Here is a 25,185-nt window from a genome sequence, read left to right as displayed (position 1 = left end):
GTGGTCGCTGGTGAGGTCAACTCCAGCAAATCGGAGGCATCAATAATCTTTTTTGGGTAGTCCTCCATTATTTTTCCCATTCTCATCTTGATAGAGGGGTATCTAAAAGTACCAATCAAATTAAGAAAAAACAGAAACCTCCTACTGCCTTCCACCACAGCACTGTAGTCAAGAACTTATGTTCCATCAAGACACTTAGTCATTGGCCAAACAGTCATCTGCCAACCAATCATCTGCCAGCCAGTCCTCAGTCAACTAGGCATGAACCAATCAGGCACGAACCAATCAAGCTTACCAGACATGAATCAACCAGGCATGAGCCAGTCAGGAATGAGCTTATTTGGTATGTACCAACTGGACATAAGCCAACCGAACACAAGTTTACTTGACATGAACCAACTGAGCATGAAACAACCAGGTATGAGCCAATCAGGGGTGAGGCAAGGAGGCACATGCCACCTAGGCCTGAGAAAACCAGGCCCAAGCCAGTCAGGCACAAGTCAATCAGGTATGAGGCAAACAGATCTGAGCCAATTCAGCATAAGTCAACCAGGCCCAAGCCAACCAGGCATGAAGCTACCATGCTCAAGCCAATTCAGCACAAGTCAACTAAGCCTGAGGCAATCAGGCCCAAGTCAAACAGGCATGAGGCAACCAGGCCTTAGACAATTCAGAATGAATCAACCAGGAATGAGGCAACCAGGCTGGAGTCAATCAGGTACAAGTCAAGCAGGAACAAGCAAAGCAGGCATGAACAAACCAGGCCCAAGCCAACCAGGCATAAGCCAACCAGGAAGGAGCCAATCAGGCATGAGGCAACCAAGAATGAATTCTTTCCGAGTAAGACCTGCAGAGGTTCATGATTGCCCAGAAATCATGCACCTAATTAAAGTAAGCATCTTTCTTCTTATTCTGTGGAGTTTCATGGCATTAGTTCAGGGCTGAGGGTAAGGAAGGCATAGGTTGGGTTTGATTCCTAGTTTTGCTAATTATGACCCATGTACACAACCTTCTGGAAATTACTTAACCTCTCTAGGCTTCAATTTTTACATCTATAATCAATATTGTAGTACTATCTATATTAAAGATTGTTGTAATAATATAATTACACATAAATTTCTTGACTTATAGTAGGGGACTCAAAGTGGGGGGAATGAATTCATGGACATTTCAGGGACCTAATATGTTGTCTCTCTTGGGGAAATTTTAACTTTAAAAAAAGATCTTAGAGAAAAATGCTTCACTTAAATGAATGATCTATTAGTCACAGAATTTCAGGTATTAATGGGTAATATTTTAGGGTAGGGAGTCTTGTTGCTTTTAAGACCACACCTACTTGTAGAAGCTCATGATTGTGCAGAAAACAATATTCATCCAGAACAAATTTTCCATACAAAACAATATTCATTCAGAAAAAATATTCCATACAACTCAGACAGTTTTTTGACCCCTGACACACATCTGCAGCCATCCACAGACAACTTCTAGGAGTCCATGGAGCTGGGATAAAAATTTCTTATTTAAAAGTCCATTTTAATGGTTTTTATGGAAATCATCCCAGTATAGTAAAGGGGAAACACTAATAGCTATAGTTACTGTTAAGTTCTGTGGCACTCAAAAGAATCAGTTATGTGATGCACAACCTAAACAATTCCATATAAATGTGGCAGCCTAGATTTTCAATGGAGTAAATATGAGACTGGAATAAGGCACAGGTTACAGATAAGGGAAACTTTTTACAATGAAAAGGTATATACCTATATCTATATCTATATATGATATATCCTTAAATCAGGCCAAGTTTCTGTTCCCTTTTTTAAAAGAATGTGTTTTAATGGCAAAAATGTTTTCTAGTGAAATACATCTGTTGAAATGATGCTAGGTCCTATTACAGATCTGTAAGAATGTGGTTATCCTTCCATGTCTTCGATTCTATTCTACTCCCCATATCATTTCTCTAACTGGCATTAATCACATGATTAGATCATTGATCAAAGTACTATGCACAATACTGGTACTATGCACAGTACTATGTACTGGAAGCACATTTTTCCAGGCAGAAAAAAAATTAAGTTTTTTGTAGCTTAGTATCAGGGACCCAGTTGGCAATTAATAAATTTATTATTCAATGGGAGTGAATCTCTCTATCCAGAAAACTTATGTTCTTTATCTTTCCAAACATCACTAAGGAAGAAACAGATCACTGGACTCTCCCACTTCAACCTGTATCTGTGGAGTCCCTGACCACATTTGCTTTTAAATTTGCCTCATATACCTGAATATACACTAGAATTTTCTTGGGAATAATTTTAATGAGTATTCACTGTTGAAAAATAATAGAAAAGCAAAATTACTTACTATGCATCATAGACAGAAATGTAATGATTAATTACCTTTGAGCTTTATGTTGTTATCTAATAATCTGAACATGGGGAATGCCTTTTCAAGCATATAATCCAAACTATGAATTAATGTGAATGTGTAAAAAAATGATATAGTGAAAAGCTACATTGACAAAGTCTAAAGTTAAACTGAGTATAACACCTCACAGGCAAACATGATAGACTTTTCTGTAAAGTCTACTAGCTTTATTGTATATAGACTTTATGACATCTACCTTGAATATTCCTTTTGGAATTTCCACTTCCACATTTCTGGTTGTATTCAAGACTAGTTACCTGGACAACCAAAATTCATACAAGTGAGGTATCAACTTAGTTGATCTCTCTATATATGTGCTTTTATTGAATGTGCCGTTTTAGATTTTAAGTTTCTAGATGACTGCAGCTAATTCTGACTCACTTATTAATACTACATGGGACATCCTATGTTAATAAATGCTAAATAAAAAATAAATACTTATAAAAACTTCATGATTACCATCTTTTTTTTTTGAGAGAGAGAGAGAGAGAAAACATGGATGGGGAAGGACAGGAGAGGGAGAGAGAGAATCTTAAGCAGGCAGGCTCCACACCCAGCACAAAGCCCGATGCTGGGCTCAGTCTCACGACCATGAGATCATGACCTGAGCTGAAATCAAGAGTTGGATGCTTAACCAACTGAGCCACTCAGGTGCTCCATCATGATTATCATCTTAGGAATTTGTTGGGGCGCCTGGGTGGCTCAGTCAGTTAGGCATCCAACTCTTGGTTTCAATTCAAGTCATGATCTCACAGGTTTGTGAGTTTGAGTCCCATATCAGGTTCCATTCTGACAGTGCGGAGCCTGCTTGGGATTCTGTCTCCCTCTCTCCATTGCTCCTCTGCTAGTTCTGTCTCTCAAAATAAATAAACTTAAAAAATTTTTATATAAAGAGAATTTGTTACTAAACTATAAACTGAAAATTTCCCCTACTTTGACAGGAATTGGTTTCCTGTGAGAACATGCTGGATGCAGTGAAGTTAACAGTAATGAGTAAGATGTTATATAATGTTTTCAGAGATTAAAAAATATATGGCAAAATGTATGCACACATAGTACTTGTACCTAGATATGCAGAAGCTGCTGTCCTTGTTACACAAAGATGGTGCCATTAATAGTATCTACATATGCAGGACATTTGTTTGATAGCTTTGTCAATGATCCACTATTTTTTATTTTCCCCATTTTTTAAGTATTAAATTGATATTTAAAAGCTTTTGCATCTTTATGGCTGCAACAGTCTTCAAGTAATGTTCAAAATGTAGAATTAGAAATGTAACTGGTCAAAAAAAGTAAACTTGATGCCCAATATGTTGGTAGTAGCCTGATAGGATGAAATGGATAAACACAAAATGACAAACTATTTTCAACATATTTACTACATTTTGATAGCCAGCAATATTAAACAGATAGGCTAGTGTTTTGCAACAAATAAGAACCGTTTTGGAAGGAAATATAAACACTTAAAGATGATTAAAGCATATGAAATTATACACTTGGAATTCCAAATGAATTTGAGGACTGGTTTTACCATGTCTGTGAAAAGGGATAGGGACTGGAATTTTGGAATTTTGATAGGGATTCCATCAAATCTTTAGATTACTTTGGGTAGTACTGGCATCTTAACGTTAAGACTTATCTATGAACACAGATATTTTTTAATTTATTTAGTTCTTCTTTTCTTTCAGTAATGTTTTTGTAGTTTTCAGCACACAAATATTTCACCTTTTGGTTATATTTATTCCTAGGTATTTATTTTAGGGGCTATTGTAAAGGGAATTGCTTTCTTAGTTTACTTTTTAGTTTGTTCTTTGGTGTATAGAAACAATTTTATTTGTTGATCTTACAGCCTGAAACTTCATTGAATTCCTTTATTAGCCATAGTAGCTTTCTTTTGGATCCTCTGGGATTTTTTTTTACCAGTAGGATTTTGTCATCTGCAGAGAACATTTTACCTCTTCCTAATTTATTGTTTTTTTTTCTCATTTTTTTAAAAAATTTAAATTTTAGTTAACATACAGCGCAATATTGGTTTCAGGAGTAGAATCAGTGATTCATCACTTACATACAACACCCAGTGCTCATCACAGCAAGTGCCCTCCTTAGTACCCATCACCCATCTATCTCATCTCCCACCCACCTCCTTCAACCCATAGTTTGTTCTCTATCATTAAGAGTCTCTTGTGGTTTGTTTCCCTCTCCACTCTTTTCCCTTCTTTTTTTTTTCTAATTTAGATAGCTTTTATTTCTTTTTCTAATAGTTCTGGGTATAACTTCCAGTACAATGTTGAACAGCAGCAGTTAAAGTGAGTATCTTTATCTTGTTCTTAATCTTAGGGGGATGCTTTAAGCCATTCACCATTGAGCATGAAGTTAACTATTTTTTTAAATGAGTATCCTTTATTATGTTGAGGAATTTTCCTCTATTCCTAGATTTCTGAGGGATTTTGTCATGAAAGGGTATTGTATTTTGTCAAATGCCTTTTCTGCATTGAGATGTTCATGGTTTTTCTTTTGTTATGTTAATGTTACATATTATATTAATTGATTTTCTTATGTTGAACAATCCTTTCATTCCTAGGATAAATCACACTTGGTCATGGGTCATGGTGAATGATTCTTTTACTATGGTGTTGGATTTAGTTTGCTTATACTTTGTTGAGGATCGTTGCATCTACATATATACAGTTTATTTATTTATTTTGAGAGAGAACACACAATAAGGGGAGGGGCAGAGAGGGAAAGAGAGAATCCCAAGCAGGCTCTGCACTGTCAGAGAGGAGCCCAATGCAGGGCTCAAACTCACAAACCATGAGATCATGACCTGAGCTGAAACCAAGAGTCAGACACTTAACTGGTTGAGCTACCCAGGCGTCCCATCTTTGCATATATACTAATGATGGATACTGGTCTGTATTTTTGTTCTCCTGTGATGTCTTTATCTGCCTTTGATATCAAAGTAATACTGACCTCATAGAATGAGTTAAAACATATTTCTTCCTCTTCAAACTTTTTTGAAGAGTTTGAGGATTGTGTTAATTCTCCTTTAAACGTTTGATAGAATTCACCAGTGAAACCATCTCAAAGTCCCTGACTTTTCTTTGCTGAAATTTTTAATTACTAATTCAAACTCTTGTTATAGGTCTTCTCAGATTTTTCTTTTCTTGAATAAGTTTAGGTCATTTGTAATTTTCAAGGAATTTGTTCATTTCTTCTAGGTTATCTAATTTGTTGGTATACAATTCATAGTATTTACTTATAATCTTTTTTTTATCTCTTTAAGGTCAGTAGTAGTGTTTTATTTCTGATTTTAATTACTTGCATCTTCTTTTTGTCAGTCCAATTGTCAATTTGTTGACATTGTCGAAGAACCAACTTTTGGTTTTATTGATTTTTCTCTATTGTATTTCTATCCTTTATGTTGTTTATATCTGTTCTAAACTTTATTATTACTTCCCTTCTGCTAGCTTTGGGCGTAGTTTTCTCCCTTTTTTCTAGTTTCTTAAGGCATACGTTTTTAGGTTATTGTTTGAGATCTTTTCTTTTTTAAATGTGGGCATTTATAGCTGTAAGTTTCTAAGCACTGCTTTCACTGCATTCCACAACTTTCATATGTTGTATTTTCATTTTCATTCATCTCTGTTTTCTAATTTCCCTTGTGATTTCTTCTTTGACCTATTGGTTAAGAGTGCATTAATTTCTAAATATGTGATATTTATAGTTTGCTTCTGCTGTTGATTTCTAGTTTCATTGAAAAGATACTTTGTATGATTTAAATCTTCCAAAATTTATTGTTTTGTGGCCTAACATATAGTCTATCCTAGAGAAACTTCCATGTGCACTTGAGAAAAATGTGCATTATGTTGTTGTTGGATGGAGTGTACTGTATATTTCTTTTAGGTCCATTTGATCGGTATTGTTCAAATGATCTAGTAAGTTAATTTTCGTCTGTCTGGTTGTTCAGTACATTACTGAAATTGAAGTATTGAAGTGTTCTACTATTATTGTAGAGCTATCTTTTTCTATCTTCAATTCTGTCAATATTTGCCTCATGTATTTTGGAGCCCTGATTGGTACATAAATGTTTATAAATGCTGTATCTTCTTGGTGAATTGACCCTTTTATTATTATTATATAACCTCGTTCTTTGTTTCTTGTAATAGTTTTTTAACTTAGAGTCTATTGGGTCTGTTATTAGTACAACCACCTCAGCTTTCTCTTGGTTACTATTTGCATGAAATATCTTTTTCCATTATTTCACTGTCAACTTTTCTATGTGTGTTTTTAAATCTAAAATGAGTCTCCTATAGACAGCATAGAGTTAGATTATTTTTTTTAATCCATTCTGCTAAACTCTGTCTTTTGATTAGACCATTTAATCCATTTACATTTAAAGTAATCACTGAGGAGTGACTTCTGCCATTTTGCTGTTTTCTATATGCCATACAGTATTTTTGTTCCTTATTTCCACCTTCTTTTGTGTTTTGTTGATTTTTGTGTTGAAATGTTTTGATTCCCTTCTCAGTTCCTTATGTGTATATTTTATAACTATTTTCTTTGTGGTTATTACTGGGACTAGATTTAACATCCTAAAATTATAACAATCTAATTTGAATTTATACTAGTCTAATTCCAATGGCATACAAAATAATAAATTTCCATTCCCCCCCTTTGTATGTTATTGATGTTAGAGATTACATCTTCACAGACTGTGGGCCCAATAACATATATTAATAACTAATTTTATGCAGTTATCCTTAAATCATATAGAAAATAAAAGTGGAGTTACAAACAAAATTAAAATAACTCTAGTCCTTTCCTTATAATTGCTCTTGCATTTACCTTTAACTAGGTGCCTTTATTTTTATTTCTTCATGTGGTTTTGAGTTACTATCTAGCTTTCTTTCATGTCAACCTAAAGGACTCCTTTTAGCATTGTATCCAGGGAAGGTCTAGTGATAATGAAATCCCTCAGGTTTGTTTGTTTGCTTTGGTGGTGATCTGGGGATGTCTCAATTTCTCCTTCATTTTTGAAGCACAGTTTTGGTGGAGACAAAATTCTCAGTTGACAGGTTCCCTCCAGCATTTTTAAAGATCAATCCCCTGCCTTCTGGTCTCCAAGGTTTCAGATGAGAAATCAGAAGATGATCCTATTAGGGTGCCTGGGTGGCTCAGTCAGTTAAGCATCTGACTTCAGCTCGGGTCATGATCTTGAGGTTTGTGAGTTCAAGCCCCGCATCAGGCTCTGTACTGACAGCGTAGAGCCTGCTTTGGATTCTTTGTCTCCCTCTCTCTCTCTGCACCTCCCCCACTCACACTCTGTGTGCGTCTCTCTCTCAAAGATAAACAAACATTAAAAAATTTAAAACAAAAAAGATGATCCCATTGATGATCCATTGTATGTGACAAGTTATTTCTTTCTTGCTGTCTTCAAGATTTTTCTCTTTGTCTTTCAGCAGTTTCATTATAATGTGTCTTGGTGTTGATTTTTTTGGATTTATACTACTTGGAGTTTATTGAGCTTCTTGGATTTGTAGATTCATTTCTTGATTCAAATTTGGGAAGTTTTCAGCCATCATTTCTTCAAATATTCTTTTTTACTCTTTTTCTCTCTTTTATCCTTCTGAGAATCTGTCTTATACTGTGTATGCTGGCCAACTTGATAGTGTTCCACAAAGCCCTTAGGCTCTGGTTTACTTTTCTTCATTATTTTTCTTTTCCTGACTTGATAATTTCAATTATCCTATATTCATATTCACTGACTTTTTTCTTCTGCTAGCAGAGGTCTGATTTTTAACCTCTACAGTGCATAACTCATTTCAATTATTATACTTATCAGCTTTAGAATTTCTTGTTTGGGGGTTCTTTTTTTCAATTTGTATTTTGTCATTGATATTCTTATTTTGTTCATACTTTTGTTTCCTGTTTTTGTGCATGTTTTTCCTTTAGCCCTTTGGGCATCTTTAAGACATTTGTTTTTGTCTTTGTCTAATAGTATATCTGGGCCTTCCTCAGGTATGTTTTCCATTGATTTACTTCATTCTTTTGAATGGGGCATACTTTCCAATTTCTTTGTATGCCTTGTGATTTTTCTTGAAAACTGGACATTTGAGTCTTCTAATATGTTAACTCTGGAAACAAATTCTCCCCCTTCCCAGGGATGGATGTTTTTTTGTTTTGTTTTGTTTTGCTTTTTAATTGTTTTTGGTGTCTCTGTGTCAGAGATCAGCCTGAGTTAAATGTTTATGGTGTTCTGAATGTTTACGGTGTTCTGAGGTTTTTTTCTGTATCTTTCCCTTGTCATGCATGGTAGCTTTCTAGATTCTCTGTATATGTGGTTGGTTTTGAATGCTAAACAAAACAGGTGTGGCTCCTTTTACATCTGGAAGCTGCTTTATTTGGTGGAGATTGGAAGAATGATGGCTAACTTCAAAGCTCTAACCTCAGCCTTCAGAATAGCAATTCATGGTAAGAACACAGAACTCCAATATTTGGAGGATAAGTTCCCTAATGCCTACCCTGGCTCTAGCAAACCACTCAGCAATTCAAGTTGCTATCCCTACAGCTGCTGCCATGAGGCAAGCAGGGCAGGGGAAGCTTGGAAGCCACCAGTGGGATGATGGCTGTATTTGACCAAAATTAACTGCAATTTACCAGCCAAGCTGCCCTCTGGAAGCTTCAAGTATTCAAATAAACTCTAGAGTTCCAAAATATTTACTTCAGGTTCTGCCAGTACAGTTGTATAGGTGAAGAGATGAATTCTTGATGCTGTCTACTCTACCATCTTCCTTTCCTCTACTATAAACTTTCTAACATATTGTATATGAATTAATATTTCAGATTTACTCGGGGATGGCTTTGGGAACAATCCCCTTTTCTATTGCCTGATTGCAGAAGTACACAACCAACAAAAACCATCAGGTAAAAGAAATCCTTCTCCAATTTAATCTGTAGTATACTTTCTCTACCCTGAAAATGAAGAACAGTTTGATAGCATATGATTACTATTAAACAGAGAAGAATATAAGTACATAAACTCAGGTGTTTTTTTTTAAAGAAAATGTGTGGTATATATTTATGTTTGTATATGCATAGAAAAAAATTGGAAGAATATACTCTACATTGTTAAAAGATGGCTTATCTTTTAAAGATTGTGTTATAAGGGGCTTAAGCCTACATTATATATTTTTGTATTGAAATTTTGTCCAGTAAGCTTTTATTAGTTTAATAGCTAAAGAAAACACTAAGATATTCAATTTTAGAAGAAAGAACACTGTAAGATTTAAAGCATTAACTTCGTTGTACCCTCTCTTCCCTTTTCTAGGCAAAATGACTATTGGATTTGCCATGTACTACTTTACGTATGACCCCTGGATTGGCAAGTTAGTTTACCTAGAGGACTTTTATGTCATACAAGCTTACCAAGGTCAAGCTACACTTATATATTACTTATAGTTTAAAAATTAAAATGGTATATTTTAAAGAGTAGAGATAGGGTTTCAGTACAAATATGGTGTTTAAGTTAGTTTATGTAACTCACTTCTATTTCATGAACCTGATCACTATTCTAGTTATCCCCGCATATGGTGAAAACTCAATCACAGGTTAGAAAAATACTCTCTTATTAGTTCCCATCAAGGCTTGAATAAGCCAAATTATCATAGCTACCCTTTAATCTTTAAAAAGCATGCTTTTATATTTTGGGTTGTTTTGTCTAAAAGTGAATAAGAAATATACTATATTATGATAGTGACAGGGTCTCATTTCTGCTTCACCAATCTTTAAAATAAATCCAAAATCTTTTCTATTACCTTTGGAACCTCATTAAAATTAGGAAAAAAAATAATACATTAATGAGTTGAGTTTCAACACAAGCTATTAAGAATATATAATGGCCAGATACAGGTTTTAAATTTTACTTCTTTAAGATTAAAGTAAATAAATGTGTTAAGTGGATTTTTTCAACTCATGGTTCATTTCCTATTACCTATTTAAAAGGTCTAGGTATTGGAGCAGAAATGCTGAAAAGGTTAAGTCAGGTACGTATTACATTTAGTATTGGTATTCTATATACTATCTTTTTCTTCATTAAATATTATTTAATTGGGTATAAATTGGATAATTTTTCTCACATTCTGAACATAACCTCAAAATGTACTTACTTTTTGTTTCAACTAAACTAGATCTTCAAATCAGATACTCATATAAATTATATTTGAATTATATGTAACCAAAAATTGATTTCTATATAATCCACAACCATACTACATACCTCTGCTATAAAGCAGAAGTAAGCAAAAGGGAGATTAGAAGGCAATTCTACCCATTAAATAGGTCTATGGTATGAATATAAGAATAACATAAAAACGACTTATAGAAGTTGGAGGAGTAGGAGCCTCCTAAGCTCACTTTGGCCCAGGAACACACCTAGATACCAGCTACTTCAGTGCAACCAACCCAGAAAATGACCCAAAGACTAGCAGAACAGACTTTCCACAGTTATTCAAAGAGAGAAGGCCACATTTAAAAGGATGAGACAGGCAGAGATAAGGTCAGGAACCAAATTCTGGGGAGACTAAACACAAGTGAGAGGGACACCATAAGCACACAGAAGGGAGCCCAGGCATGGGGGAATCTTCCCTGAAGACAAATCCCCCTAACATTTGGCTTTGAAAACCATGGGACTTAACTTCCTGAGTTTTTACAACCAGCTGGGCTTAACTCTAAGAACTTTAGTAATCAGTGGGATTAGTACTGAGAGCAAAAGGGAAATAGGAAACTGAGTCCCCAACCTTAAAGAGACAGTATAACAAACAACCTCACCAGATACAACATAGAAGCAGCAGTGTGAAAAGTGCCTGGGGTATCCCAGAAGATTTATTTACAAATCTCAGAATACGTGCTAGAGGGGCAGAGATCTTTGGGAGACTACTCAAAGAATAAAAGAGGTGCTGGGAACAATTTCTCTCCTTGTGCTCCCCCCCCACCGCTTACCTCCCACCCTAGATAGCTGGAGACTTGCAGGTAATAGGGGGTAGATTGCATCTACCTTACAAATACCATGCATCCCACCCAACATTCCACTGTGGATCCACTCTGTCAAACCTGCTTCATTCAGCAGGAGTCCCAAAGCAGCTCCTGCCATGTCTTATTCAAGCAGCTCTGGCAGTGACCTGCACCAGTCCAAAATGACTCCTGCCCTGGAGACAGGGAAAGATAACCACACACATCAGTTCGACTGTAGCCTTAAGCAGCCAAACCTTATAACTGGCGGTGCAAAGAGAGTACCAAGCTGATCAGTGCATCTGGAACACTAGAAGATGGACTGGGGTTAGGGATGTGATCTGAAAACTAGCCCTGTCCACCAACCAAAATCTCTCAGGGGTAGCACAGGGAGAGAGTCCTGCAGCTTGGGGTTACTGTAGCTATAGCAGTTTGGGGGCAGGCATCTGGTCTGCCAGCCCTGCCCACTAACAAAAGCCTCTCAGGGTATAAGGCAGGGAGAACACCTTGCAGGTTGGTGCTACCACAGCCCTAAGAGACAAAATGGTGACAGGCATCTGATTTGTCTGCAGCCTCTGCCCACCAAAATAAACCTCTCAGGAGACAACACAAGGACAACACTGCAGTTTGGCATGACCTCAGCCCCAGCAAACCAGGTATAGGGAAGGCATTTGATCTGACTTCTGACAATGCCCAACTATAAGTGCACTGTAGCCACAGAATTGACCCTTAACAGCACAGGACCAAACATGGCCCATAATAGTCAAGTACAGGAGGCAAGTACAACCAACTGGAATGAAAGCAAATAAGGCTTAACCACAACAGTAGGGTACACGCAAACCACATAGAAGATATCCATGAAGCATCTGGTTCTGGTGAAGAGAGGACATTGTGCTACAGGGCACCACAGGACCTCTTCTTTGTAAGGCCACTACATTCAAGATCAGGAGTCATAACTGACTTTCCTAATAAATATAAACAAACAGAGAGTTAGACAAAATAAGACACAGGAATATATCCAAAATGAAAGAACAAGACAAAACCACAGCAAAAGAGCTAAATGAAATGGAGGTAAGATACTTGATAATGAAACCAAATTAATGGTCATAAAGATATTGGACTTGAGAAAAGTGGAAAATCTCAGGGACACCTTCAACAAGAGATAGAAAACATAAAAAGAACCGATCAGATGACTAATTTAATAACTGAAATGAAAATTAGACTAGAGAGAATCAATAGATTAGAGGAAGCAGAACAGATCAGTGAACTGGAAGACAAGAGTAACAGAAAGTAACAAAGGTGAACAGGAAAAAGAAAAAGGAGGTAGAAAATTTATTTGAAGAAATAATAGCTGAAAACTTCCCTAAATCTGGGGAAAGAAACATACACCCAGATCCAGAAGGCACAGAGTCTCCACAAAATCAACCCAAGGAAATTCACACCAACACACATAATAAATAAAATGGCAAAAAAAAGTAGTGATAGAGAATTTGAAAAGAAGAGAAAAGAAAAGGTGCATACAAGGGAAACACCATAAAGCTATCAGCTGATTTTTCAGCAGAAATGGCAGGCCAGAAAGGAGTGGTATAATATATTCAAAATGATGAAAGGAAAAAAAAACCTGCAACCAAGAATACTCATTTCATGGCTATCCAGCAAGGTTATCATTCAGTATAGAAGTAGAGATAAAGAGCTTCCCAACCAAACAAAAATTAAAGTTCATCACCACTAAACCAGCCTTACAAGAAACATTAAAGGGAATTCTCTGAGTGGGAAGAAAACGTGATAATCAGGAGTAAGAAATTATGAGAGAAAAAATTTTCATTGAATACAAACAAATTAAAAGCCATAGATAAATCACTTATAAAACCAATATGAAGGTTAAAACACAAAAGCCGTAAGATCAAGTGTATCTAGATATATCAGTCAAAGGATTCACAAAATGAAAAGATGTAAAGTAGGACATATTATACATAAAATGTGGGGGGAGTATAAAAACTTACTTCTCTTAGAATGGGTTCAAATGTAATCAACCATTAACTTAATATAGACTGCTACACTGTATGCATGCTATATATGAGCCTAATGAAAAACCACAAATCCAAAATGTCTAATGGGGCTCCAGGGTGGCTCAGTTGGTTGAGCTTCTGACTCTTGATTTTGGCTTAGGTCATGACCCCAGGGTTGTGGGTTTGAGCCCCACATTGGGCTCTGCACTGAGTGTGGAGCCTCCTTGAGATTCTTTCTTTCTCTGTCTCTCTCTCTCCCTTCCCTCTGCCTCCTCCCCCACTTACACTCTCTTAAAAAAATGTCTAATAGATACACAAAAAATTAAGAGAAAGGAACCCAAGCATATCAATATGGAAAGCTATCAAAGACAAGGGAAGAGAACAAGAGAAAAAGATAATTGAGAAGAACTAAAAAGATACCTGTAAAACAACTAACAAATGACAATAATACCTATCAATAATTATTTTAAATGTAAATGAACAAAATGCTGCAATCAAAAGACAGAGGGTGACTGAGTGGATATAAAAGCAAGCCCCATTGATATGCTACCTACAAAAGTCTCCCTTCAGAACTAAAAGTTACATGCAGATTGCTAGTGAAGGGATGGAAAAACATTTACCATGCAAATGGAACTGAAAAGAAAGCTGGGGTACCAATACTTATATCAGACAAAATAAACTTTACACAAATACTGTATAAGGAACATTCTCCAGAACAGACCACATGTTAGGCCACAAAACAAGTCTCCATAAATAAAAAGATTAAAATCTATCATGCATCTTTTTCTAACCACAATTACATGAAAACTAGAAATCAAACACAAGAAAAAACTGGAAAGAACACAAATACATGGATGTTAAATAACATGCTATTAAACAATGAGTGGGTCAAACAAGAAATCAAAGAGGGGGGAAAAAAGTACATGGAGACAAATGAAAATGAAAACACAATGATCCAAAATCTTTGGGATCCAGCAAAAGCTGATTTAAGAGGAAAGATTAGAGCAATATAGGTCTACTGGAAGAACTAAAAAAAAGCTCAAGTAAAAAACCTAACCCTACACATAAAGGAGCTACAAAAAGAACAAAGCCGAAAGCCAGTAGAAGGAAGGGAATAATGAAGATTACAGCAGAAATCAATGAAATAGAAACTAAAAAAAGAAAAGCAATAGAACAGATAAATGAAACCAGGGGCTAGTTCTTTGAAAAGATCAACAAAATTGATAAACCTTTAGACAGACTCATTAAAAAAAGAAGAGAGAAGACTCACAAAATTAGAAATGAAGGAGAAATAACAACCAATACCTCAGAAATACTAAGAATAAGAGAATATTATGAAAAATTGTATGCAACAAATTAGACAACCTATAACAAATGCATAAATTTCTAGAAATATATGACCTTCCAAAACTGAATCAGGAAGAAATAGAAAATTTGAATAGACTGATTACTAGCAATGAAGTTGAATCAGCAATCAAAAACTCCAAACAAATGAAAGTCTAGGATCAGATGGCATCACAGATGAATTCTATTAGACATTTAAAGAGGAGTTAATACCTTTTATTCTTCAGTTAATCCAAAAACTGAAAAAGAAGGAAAGTTTCCAAACTCATTTTCCAGTATTACCCTGAAACCAAAGCCACATACACTACAAAACAAGAATACTAAAGGCCAATATCTCTGATAGACATGGATGCAAAAATTATCACGTAATATTAGCAAACCAAATGCAACCATTCATTTTAAGACAATTATTCCCTATGATCAGATGGGATTTATTCCATGGATGTAAGGGTGAGTCAATATTCACAACTCAATATGATACATCACATTAACAAGCAAAAGGATAAAACTATATGATCATCTCAGTAGACGTAGCAAAAACATTTGACAAAGTACATCATTCATTCATGAGAAAAACTCTCCACAAAGGAGGTCTAGAGGAAATATACCTCAACACAATTAAGGCCATATATGGAAAACCCACAGTTAACAGCATCCTCAATGGTGAAAAACTGAGAGCTTTTCCTCTAAGATCATAAACAAGACAAGGATGTCTACTCTTACTATTGTTATTCAACAGAGAACTAAAGTCCTAGCCACAGAAACCAGACAAGAAAAAGAAAAGGCATCCAACTTGGTAAGGAAAAAGTAAAACTTTCAGTATCAGCAGATGACATAATATATAGAGAAAACCCTAAACATTTCAACCAAAAACTAGTAGAACTGATAAATGAATTCAGTAAAGTCACGGAATACAAAATTAATATACCAAAATCTGTTGCATTTCTATAATACTTATAAAGAAATATCAGAAAAATAAATAAAACAAGTCCACTGACCATTGGACAAAAAAGAGTAAAATGCCTAGGAATAAACTTAACCAAGGAGGTGAGCAATCTACTCCAAAAACTACAAACCACTGATGCAAGAAATTGAAGATGACACAAACAAACGAAAAGGGATTCCATGCTCATGAGGTGGAAGAACCAGTATTGTTGAAATGTCCATACTACCCAAAGCAGTCTACAAATTGAATGCAGTCTTTATCAAAATACCAATTTGTTTTCACAGAATTAGAAAAAAACAATCTTAAAATATCTATGGAACCACAGAAGACCCTGAATGCCCGAAAGCAATCTCAAAAATGAACAAAACTGGAGACATCACAATCCCAGGTTTAAAGATATACTACAGAATAATCAAAACAGCATTTTACTGACACAAAAATAGACACATATATCAATGGAACTAAACAGAGTTCAGAAATAAATCCATGCTTTTATGGCCAATTAATCTATGATAAAGGAGGCAAGAATATCCAATGAGAAAAAGACAGTCTCTTCAACAAATGGTGTTGGAAAAATGCACAGCTACATGAAAATAATGAAACTTGACCATTTTCTTACATCATACACAAAAATAAACTCGAAATGGATTAAATATCTAAGTGTAAGACCTCAAACCATAAAATTCCTAGAAGAAAACATAGGCAGTAATTTATTTAACATCAACCATAAAAATATTTTTTAGATGTCTTGTCTAGCAAAGGAAACAAAAGTAAAATTATACTATTGGGACTATAGCAAAATAAAAACCTTTTAGACAGGAAAGGAAACCATCAGCAAAACAAAAAGTGTATCTACTGAATAGGAGAAGATATTTGCAAATGTCATATCTAATATCAGGATAACATCTAAAATAATGTAAACAACTTATACAACTTAACACCAAAACAAATAATCTAATTAAAAAGTGGACAGGGGACCTGAATAGATATTTTCCCAAAGAAAACATACAGATGGCCAACAGACAAAAGAAGAGATGCTCAACATCACTATCAGGGAAATGCAAATTAAAACCACAATGACATATCACTTTATACCTGTCAGAATGTCTAATATCAAACATACAAGGTGAGGATGTAAAAAACAAAACAGGAACTCTCATTTACTGTTGTTGAGAACAGAGGTGGTACAGCCACTGTGGAAAACATTATGGAGGTTCCTCAAAAAATTTAAAAAAGAAGATGGTGGCGTAGGAGGATACTGGGCTCACCTTGTACTGCTGATCACTTAGATTCCACCCATATTTGCCTAAATAACCCAGGAAACCACCTGAAGACTAGCAGAACAGACTCTCCAGAGCCAAGCATAGACAAGAGGCCCACTGAACAGGGTAGGAAGGGTGGAGAGGCAATGTGTGCTATATGGACGGGCGGGAGGGAGCCGGGCAGCGGAGGGGCAGCCCAACAGGCAAGGCAAAGCCTCCGAAGTCTGGCTTGCAAAAGCGGAGGGGCCGGACTCCGTGAGTTCTGACAGCCAACGGGACTTAATATCTGGAATGTTAAAGGTCAACAGCTCTGCACTCAGAGCGGGGAGGGTGAGAGGACGCAGGGAGGGGAGAGTTGTTGAGCCCCGGAAGAGAGAGCTCAGCTCTGAGGGGGAGCAAAGGTGGTGTGAAGCGTGATCTCCCTCTCCCATCCTCCAGCCGAAATTCCAAAGGGAACCAGTTCCACTCACCGAACTTGCTTGCACCCTGCAAACGCCCAATGCTGTGCTTCTATGGATACATCTCTCCCGGTGCTGCAGGGCCCCTCCAACGGCAAATCAAGCTAAGCCTGCCCCTCCCGCCCCTGTGCACCCCTGCTAATATGCCAGATCCCATTGAAGCAGCACAAGCCTGGCAGGGTGCAAGTAGCCCATATAGGGGCCACACAACTCCACAGTGAGTCCTGCCCCTGGGAGAGGGCAAGATATGGTACACAGCAGTCTGATTGTGGCCCCAGCGGTGGGCTGGGGGCAGACATCCAACCTGACTGCGCCCCGCCCACCAACGAAAGTTATTCCACACAGCACAGTGGAAGTGCCCTGCAGTTTGGAGCCACCACATGAACTACCCGAGTGACGAAATGGAAGAATTTTCCTCAAAAGAAACTCCAGGAAGTAGCGACAGCTAAAAAATTGAATAGGAAAAAAAAAAAAAAAGGTTAGAGAGGGAGAGATCCAAAGCATAAGAGATTCTTAAAAACTGAGAACAAACTGAGGGTACATAGGGGGTGGGAGGGAGGGGAGGGTGGGTGATAGGTATTGAGGAGGGCACCTTTAGGGATGAGCACTGGGTGTTGTATGGAAACCAATTTGACAATAAATTTCATATTAAAAAATAAAATACAATAAAATAAAATAAAATAAAGACCATCTACTCAATGTGAAAAAAAAAGAACGATTTAAGCAATATAACAGAACAAGAATTTAGAATAATAGTCATAAAATTAATCGCTGGGCTTGAAAAAAAGCATAGAGGAGAGCAGAGAATCTATCGCTACAGAGACCAAGGGACTAAGAAATAGTCATGAGGAACTAAAAAATGCTATAAATGAGGTGCAAAATAAAATGGAGACAGCCATAGAACAGATTGAAGAGACAGAGGAGAGAATAGGTTGAAGTAGAAGATAAATTTATGGAAAAAGAGGAAGCTGAGAAAAGGAGACATAAAAAAAAAATCCAGGAGTATGAGGGGAGAATTAGAGAGCTAAGTAATGCAATCAAATGGAACAATATCCATATCATAGGAATTCAAAACACAAAGAGAGAGAGAAAGGGGCTGAAGGTGTACTTGAACAAATCATAGCTGAGAACTTCCCTGACCTGGGGAAGGAAAAAGGCATTGAAATCCAAGAGGCACAGAGAACTCCCTTCAAACGTAACTTGAATCGATCTGCATGACATATCATAGTGAAACTGGCAAAATACAAGGATAAAGAGAAAATTATGAAAGCAGCTAGGGATAAACAGGCTCTAACTTACAAAGGTAGACATATAAGAATGGTAGCAGACGTATCCACTGAAACTTGGCAGGCCAGAAAGGAATGGCACGAAATCTTCAATGTGATGAATAGGGAAAATATGCAGCCAAGAATCCTTTCTCTGGCAAGTCTGTCATTCAGAATAGAAGAGATAAAGGTTTTCCCAAACAAACAAAAACTGAAACAATCACCATTAAACCAGCCCTACAAGAGATCCTAAGGGGCATTCTGTGAGTGAAATGTTGCAAGGACCACAAAGTACCAGAGACATCACTACAACCATGAAAGCTACAGACATCAGAATGACTCTAAACCCATATCTTTCAATAAAAACACAATGTAAATGAACTAAATGCTCCAACCAAAAGACATAGGGTATCAGAATGGATAAAAACAAACAAACAAACAAAACAAGACCCATCTATTTGCTGTCTACAAGAGACTCATTTTAGACCTGAGGACACCTTCAGATTTAAAGTGAGGGGATGGAGAACTATTTGTCATGCTACTGGAAGTCAAAAGAAAGCTGGAGTAGCCATACTTATATCAGACAAACTAGACTTTAATTTAAAGGCTGTAACAATGGGGCGCTGGGTGGCTCACTCAGTTAAGCGGCCGACTTCGGCTCAGGTCATGATCTCGCAGTCCATGAGTTCAAGCCCTGCGTCAGGCTCTGTGCTGACAGCTCAGAGCCTGGAGCCTGTTTCAGATTCTGTGTCTCCCTCTCTCTGACCCTCCCCCGTTCATGATCTGTCTCTCTCTGTCTCAAAAATAAATAAACGTTAAAAAAAAAAATAAAGGCTGTAACAAGAGATGAAGAAGAACATTAAATAATAATTACAGGTCTATCCATCAGGAAGAAATAACAATTATAAATGTCTATGCACCAAATACGGGAGCCCCCAAATATATAAAACAATTAATCACAAACATAAGCAACCTTATTGATAAGAATGTGGTAATTGCAGGGGACTTTAATACCCCACTTACAACAATGGATACATCACCTAGACACAGGGTCAATAAAAAAAAGAAGGGCCCTGAATGATACATTGGATCAGATGGACTTGACAGATATATTTAGAACTCTGCATCCCAAAGCAACAGTATATACGTTCTTCTCAAGTGCACATGGAACATTCTCCAAGATAAATTACATACCGGGTCACAAAACAGCCCTTCATAAGTATACAAGAATTGAGATCCATGCACACTTTCAGACCACAATAATATGAAACTTAAATCAACCACAGGAAGAAGTCTGGAAAACCTCCAAAAGCATGGAGGTTAAAGAACACCCTACTGAAGAATGAATCAGTCAACCAGGCAATTAGAGATGAAATTGAAAAATATATGGAAACAAATGAAAATGAAAATACAACAATCCAAATGCTTTGGGATGCAGCGAAGGCAGTCCTGAGAGGAAAATACATTGCAATCCAGGCCTATCTCAAGAAACAAAAATCCCAAATACAAAATCTAACAGCACACCTAAAGGAAAGTGATGCAGAACAGCAAAGACACCCCATACCCAACAGAAGAAGAGAAATAATAAAGAACAGAGCAGAAACAAACAATATAGAATCTAAAAAAAAAAAAATTACAGTGGATCAATGAAGCCAAGAGTTGTTTTTTTAAAAAAAGTAAACAAAATTGATAAACCTCTAGACAAGCTTCTCAAAAAGAAAAGGAAGATGACACAAATAGATAAAATCATGAATGAAAATGGAATTACAACCAATCCCTCAGAAATATAGCAATTATCAGGGAATACTATGAAAAATTATATGCCAACAAACTGGACAACATGGAAGAAATGGACAAATTCCTAAGCACCCACACACTTCCAAGACTCAATCAGGAGGAAATAGAAAGCTTGAACAGACCCATAACCAGCAAAGAAATTGAATCGGTTATCAAAAATCTCCCAACAAATAAGAGTCCAGGACCAGATAGCTTCCCTGGGGAATTCTACCAGACATTTAAAGCAGAGATAATACATATCCTTCTCAAGCTGTTCCAAAAAATAGAAAGGGAAGGAAAACTTCCAGATTCATTCTATGAAGCCAGCATTACTTTGATTCCTAAATCAGACAGAGACCCAGTAAAAAAAGAGAACTACAGTCCAATATCCCTGATGAATATGGATGCAAAAATTCTCAATAAGATACTAACAAATTGAATTCAACAGCATATAAAAAGAATTATTCACCTTGAACAAGTGGGATTCATTCCTGGGCCGCAGGGTTTGTTCACCATTTGCAAATCAATCAATGTGATACATCACATTAATAAAGGAAAAGATAAGAATCATATGACCCTGTCAATTGATGCAGAAAACGCATTTGACAAAATTCAACTCCTTTCTTGATGAAAATCCTCAAGAAAGTCGGTATAGAAGGAACATAAACATCATAAAATCCATTTATGAAAAGCCCACAACTAATATCATCCTCAATGGGTTAAAACTGAGAGCTTTCCCCCTGAGATCAGGAACACGACAGGGATGTCCACTCTCACCGCTGTTGTTTAACACAGAGTTGGAAGTTCTGGCATCAGAAATCAGAAAACAAAAGGAAACCAAAGGCATCAAAATTGGCAAAGATGAAGTCAAGCTTTCACTTTTTGCTGATGACATGATACTATACATAGAAAACCCGATAAACTCCACCAAAAGTCTGCTAGAACTGATACATGAATTCAACAAAGTTGCAGGATACAAAATTAATGTACACATATCATTTGTATTCTTATACACTAATAATGAAGCAACAGACAAATAAAGAAACTTATCCCATTCAAAACTGCACCAGGAATCATAAAATACCTACGAATAAACCTAACCAAAGATGTAAAAGTTCTGTATGCTGAAAACTATAGAAAGGTTATGAAGGAAACTGAAGAAGATAAAAAGAAATGGAAAAACATTCCATGCTCATGGATTGGAGGAATAAATATTGTTAAAATGATAATACTACCCAAAGCTATCTACACATTCAATACAATCCCAATCACAATTGCACCAGCATTCTTCTCGAAGCTAGAACAAGCAATCCTAAAATTTGTGTGGAACCAAAAAGACCCCAAATATTTGTGTAAATATTGAAAAAGAAGACCAAAGCGGGAGGCATCACAATCCCAGACTTTAGCCTGTACTACAAGGCTATAATCATCAAGACAGCATGGTATTGGCACAAAAACAGACACATAGACCAATGGAATAGAATAGAGACTCCAGAATTGGACCCACAAAAGTATGGCCAACTAATCTTTGACAAAGTAGGAAAGCATACCCAATGGAAAAAAGACAGTCTCTTTAACAAATGGTGCCGGGAGAACTGGACAGCAACATGCAGAAGACTGAAACTAGACTACTTTCTTACACCATTCACAAAAATAAACTCAAAATGGATGACGCACCTGAATGTGAGACAGGAAACCATCACAATCCTAGAGGAGAAAGCAGGAAAAGACCTCTCTGACCTCAGCCGCAGCAATTTCTTACTTGACACATCCCCAAAGGCAAGGGAATTAAAAGCAAAAATGAACTATTGGGACATCATGAAGATAAAAAGCTTCTGCACTGCAAAGGAAACAATCAATAAAACTAAAAGGCAACCAACGGGATGGGAAAAGATATTTGCAAATGACATATCGGACAAAGGGCTAGTATCCAAAATCTATAAAGAACTCACCAAACTCCACACCCGAAAAACAAATAATCCAGTGAAGAAAAGGTGAGAAGACACGAATAGACACTTCTCTAAAGGAGACTTCCAGATGGGCAACAGGCACATGAAAAGATGCTGAACATCCCCCCTCATCAGAGAAATACAAATCAAAACCACACTCAGATACCACCTCACGCCACTCAGAGTGGCTAAAATGAACAAATCAGGAGACTATCCCTGCTGGAGAGGATGTGGAGAAAGGGCAACACTCTTGCACTGCTGGTGGGAATGCAAACTTGTGCAGCCGCTCTGGAAAACAGTGTGGAGGTCCCTCAAAAAATTAAAAATAGACCTACCCTATGACACAGCAATAGCACTGCTAGGAACTTGCCCAAGGGATACAGGAGTGCTGATGCATAGGGGCACTTGTACCCCAATGTTTATAGCAGCACTTTCAATAGCCAAATTATGGAAAGAGCTTAATGTCCATCAACTGATGAATGGATAAAGAAGTTGTGGTTTATATAGACAATGGAATACTATGTGGCAATGAGAAAGAATGAAATAGGGCATTTTGCAGCAACATGGATGGAACTGGAGAGTGTTCTGCTAAGTGAAATAACTCATACAGAGAAAGACAGATACCATATGTTTTCACTCTTATGTGGAACCTGAGAAACTTACCAGAAGACCATGTGAGAGGGGAAGGGGAAAAAAAAAAGAGGTTAGAGAGGGAGGGAGCCAAAACATAAGAGACTCTTAAAAACAGAACAACCTGAGGGTTGATGGGGGGTGGGAAGGAGGGGAGGGTGAGTGATGGGTATTGAGGAGGGCACCTGTTAGGATGAGCACTGTGTGTTGTATGGAAACCAATTTGACAATAAATTTCATATTTTAAAAAAATAAAATAAAAAAATAAAAATATGATTATTAAAGTAAAATAAATCTCATATTAGAAAAATAAAATAAAAAATCAAATGAACTCTACACAAAAAATTTAAAAAAGAAATTACCATATGATACCATAATTCCTCTACTGAGTATTTATCCAAGGAAAATGAAAATATTGATTCAAAAAGACATATGCACCCCTATGTCTACTGTAGCATTATTTACAGTAGCCAACCTGTGGAAGCAACCTATATGTCCAACAACATATGAATGGATAAGAAAGTGTGGTATGTATATACACATACATATACATAAACACACAATGAAATATTACTGAGCCACAAAGGATGATTTGCAACATGAATGTACCTAGAGGATATAACTGAGTGAAATAAGTCAGAGAAAGAGAAATACTTTATAACTTCACTCATATGTGTAATTTAAGAAACAAAACTAACGAATAAAGAAAAAAGTCAAACAAAACAACACTCTTAAATACAGAGAACAAACTGGTGGTTGTCAGAGGGGAGGTGGGTGGGAAGGATGTGTGAAATAAAAGAGGATTTAAGAGTACACTTGATGAGCACTGAGAAACAGAATTCTTGACTCATTATATGGTAAACCTGAAACTAATATAATATTGTATGTTAATTACACTTTAATAAAAAAAAAAGCATAGTATAAAAACAAGGTCCTTTTGTTCTTTGGAAATGCATATGAAACTTTTAGAAACTTTTTCTATAGAATAAATAAAAAAAACTGAATAGGATTTATAGAAAAAACAATGAGTAGACTTTGCAAATTACTTCTGGACTTTTTAAAACTCAACAGGGCTTTTTTATTCTTATAGCTTTAGAGAATTTCAAGGGTAACTATTGTATTATTATTTGGAAGTATTATACAGACACAGTAACTTGCAAATTGACCTTAAATAAATGTGTTAATGAAGATTATGCTTTCAAGTAAAAATAATCTCTATTTGTTTTTCAACCTCTATTTGTTTTTAAACAGATAGCCATCAGAAGCCAATGTAACTGCATGCACTTTCTTGTTGTCATTTGGAACCAGGCTTCTATTGACTACTACACTCATCGAGGGGCTTTAGATCTTTCCTCTGAGGAGGGGTGGCATCTGTTCAGGTTTAACAGACAAGAACTCATGGATATTGCAAAAGAAGAGTGAAAGATGACTCATTTCAACTAGTCCCAACATGTGCTCCAACAGTTGAATGTCACCTGAGTCCAACAGCAGTTTGACTTTGAGTGTTATACAATACAGCAAGTGATCAAACTCTGGTTTGAGCAGATCTTTTACTTTGAAACAGATTTGGCAGATACAGTCAACTTTCCTTTCTTTATCCAAACTAATATACTAATGACTAGTAGCAGAGCTGATGATCCAAAAGAGCAGATAAATCAAGAATCACTTAAAAAAAATCACTTTATACTTAGCATTAGGATATTTTTTACTTACCATATCTCACTAAATTTAAGATGCTTGTATTTTCACATCTTTAACACAGCTGAAATTGGGATAAGTATAATGATGAACTTGCATCATTTTAAGAAAAAAGGTAAATACTGTGTCTTAGATTTGATGAAATATGGATTCGTTTGATTATAAAACGATCTAAGGTACAAAAAACTCATTTAAAATACTGAAGCTAAATTTTGAGGAGCTTACTTATGAAAACTTGTAAGTGAACTATTTCCCCACCTTGAGCAGCTCAAGTACCACTGCCTCCTTAACATCATCTCAGAACAACATTTTATCTCTGAGCATTTATAGCTCTTTGGTTGTATTTATCTTAGGGAAAAAACTACATATAACACTGTATATACATACGTTTCTTTCCTTTCTAGTAGAATATAAGCATTTTGAT

At 36.3% G+C, this 25,185-nt stretch overlaps 1 protein-coding gene across 1 annotated transcript; it reads left to right on the top strand.

Annotated features, from left to right (window-relative positions):
* The first annotated feature begins 261 nt into the window (after positions 1 to 261).
* Positions 262 to 24,595, top strand: SATL1 (spermidine/spermine N1-acetyl transferase like 1). The gene is made up of 6 exons (XM_030304821.1): positions 262 to 891; positions 3,363 to 3,414; positions 9,262 to 9,342; positions 9,746 to 9,847; positions 10,420 to 10,460; positions 24,315 to 24,595. The coding sequence occupies exons 1-6, from the start codon at positions 262 to 264 to the stop codon at positions 24,483 to 24,485; spliced, it is 1,077 nt and encodes a 358-aa protein (XP_030160681.1). The 3' UTR covers positions 24,486 to 24,595.
* The last annotated feature ends 590 nt before the right edge of the window (positions 24,596 to 25,185 follow it).

Source organism: Lynx canadensis, chromosome X (genome assembly GCF_007474595.2).
Source record: "Lynx canadensis isolate LIC74 chromosome X, mLynCan4.pri.v2, whole genome shotgun sequence".
In the NCBI taxonomy this organism is placed as follows: domain Eukaryota; kingdom Metazoa; phylum Chordata; class Mammalia; order Carnivora; family Felidae; genus Lynx; species Lynx canadensis.
Note: the sequence above shows the minus strand (reverse complement) of the source record. Positions and strands in the feature narration are given on the sequence as shown.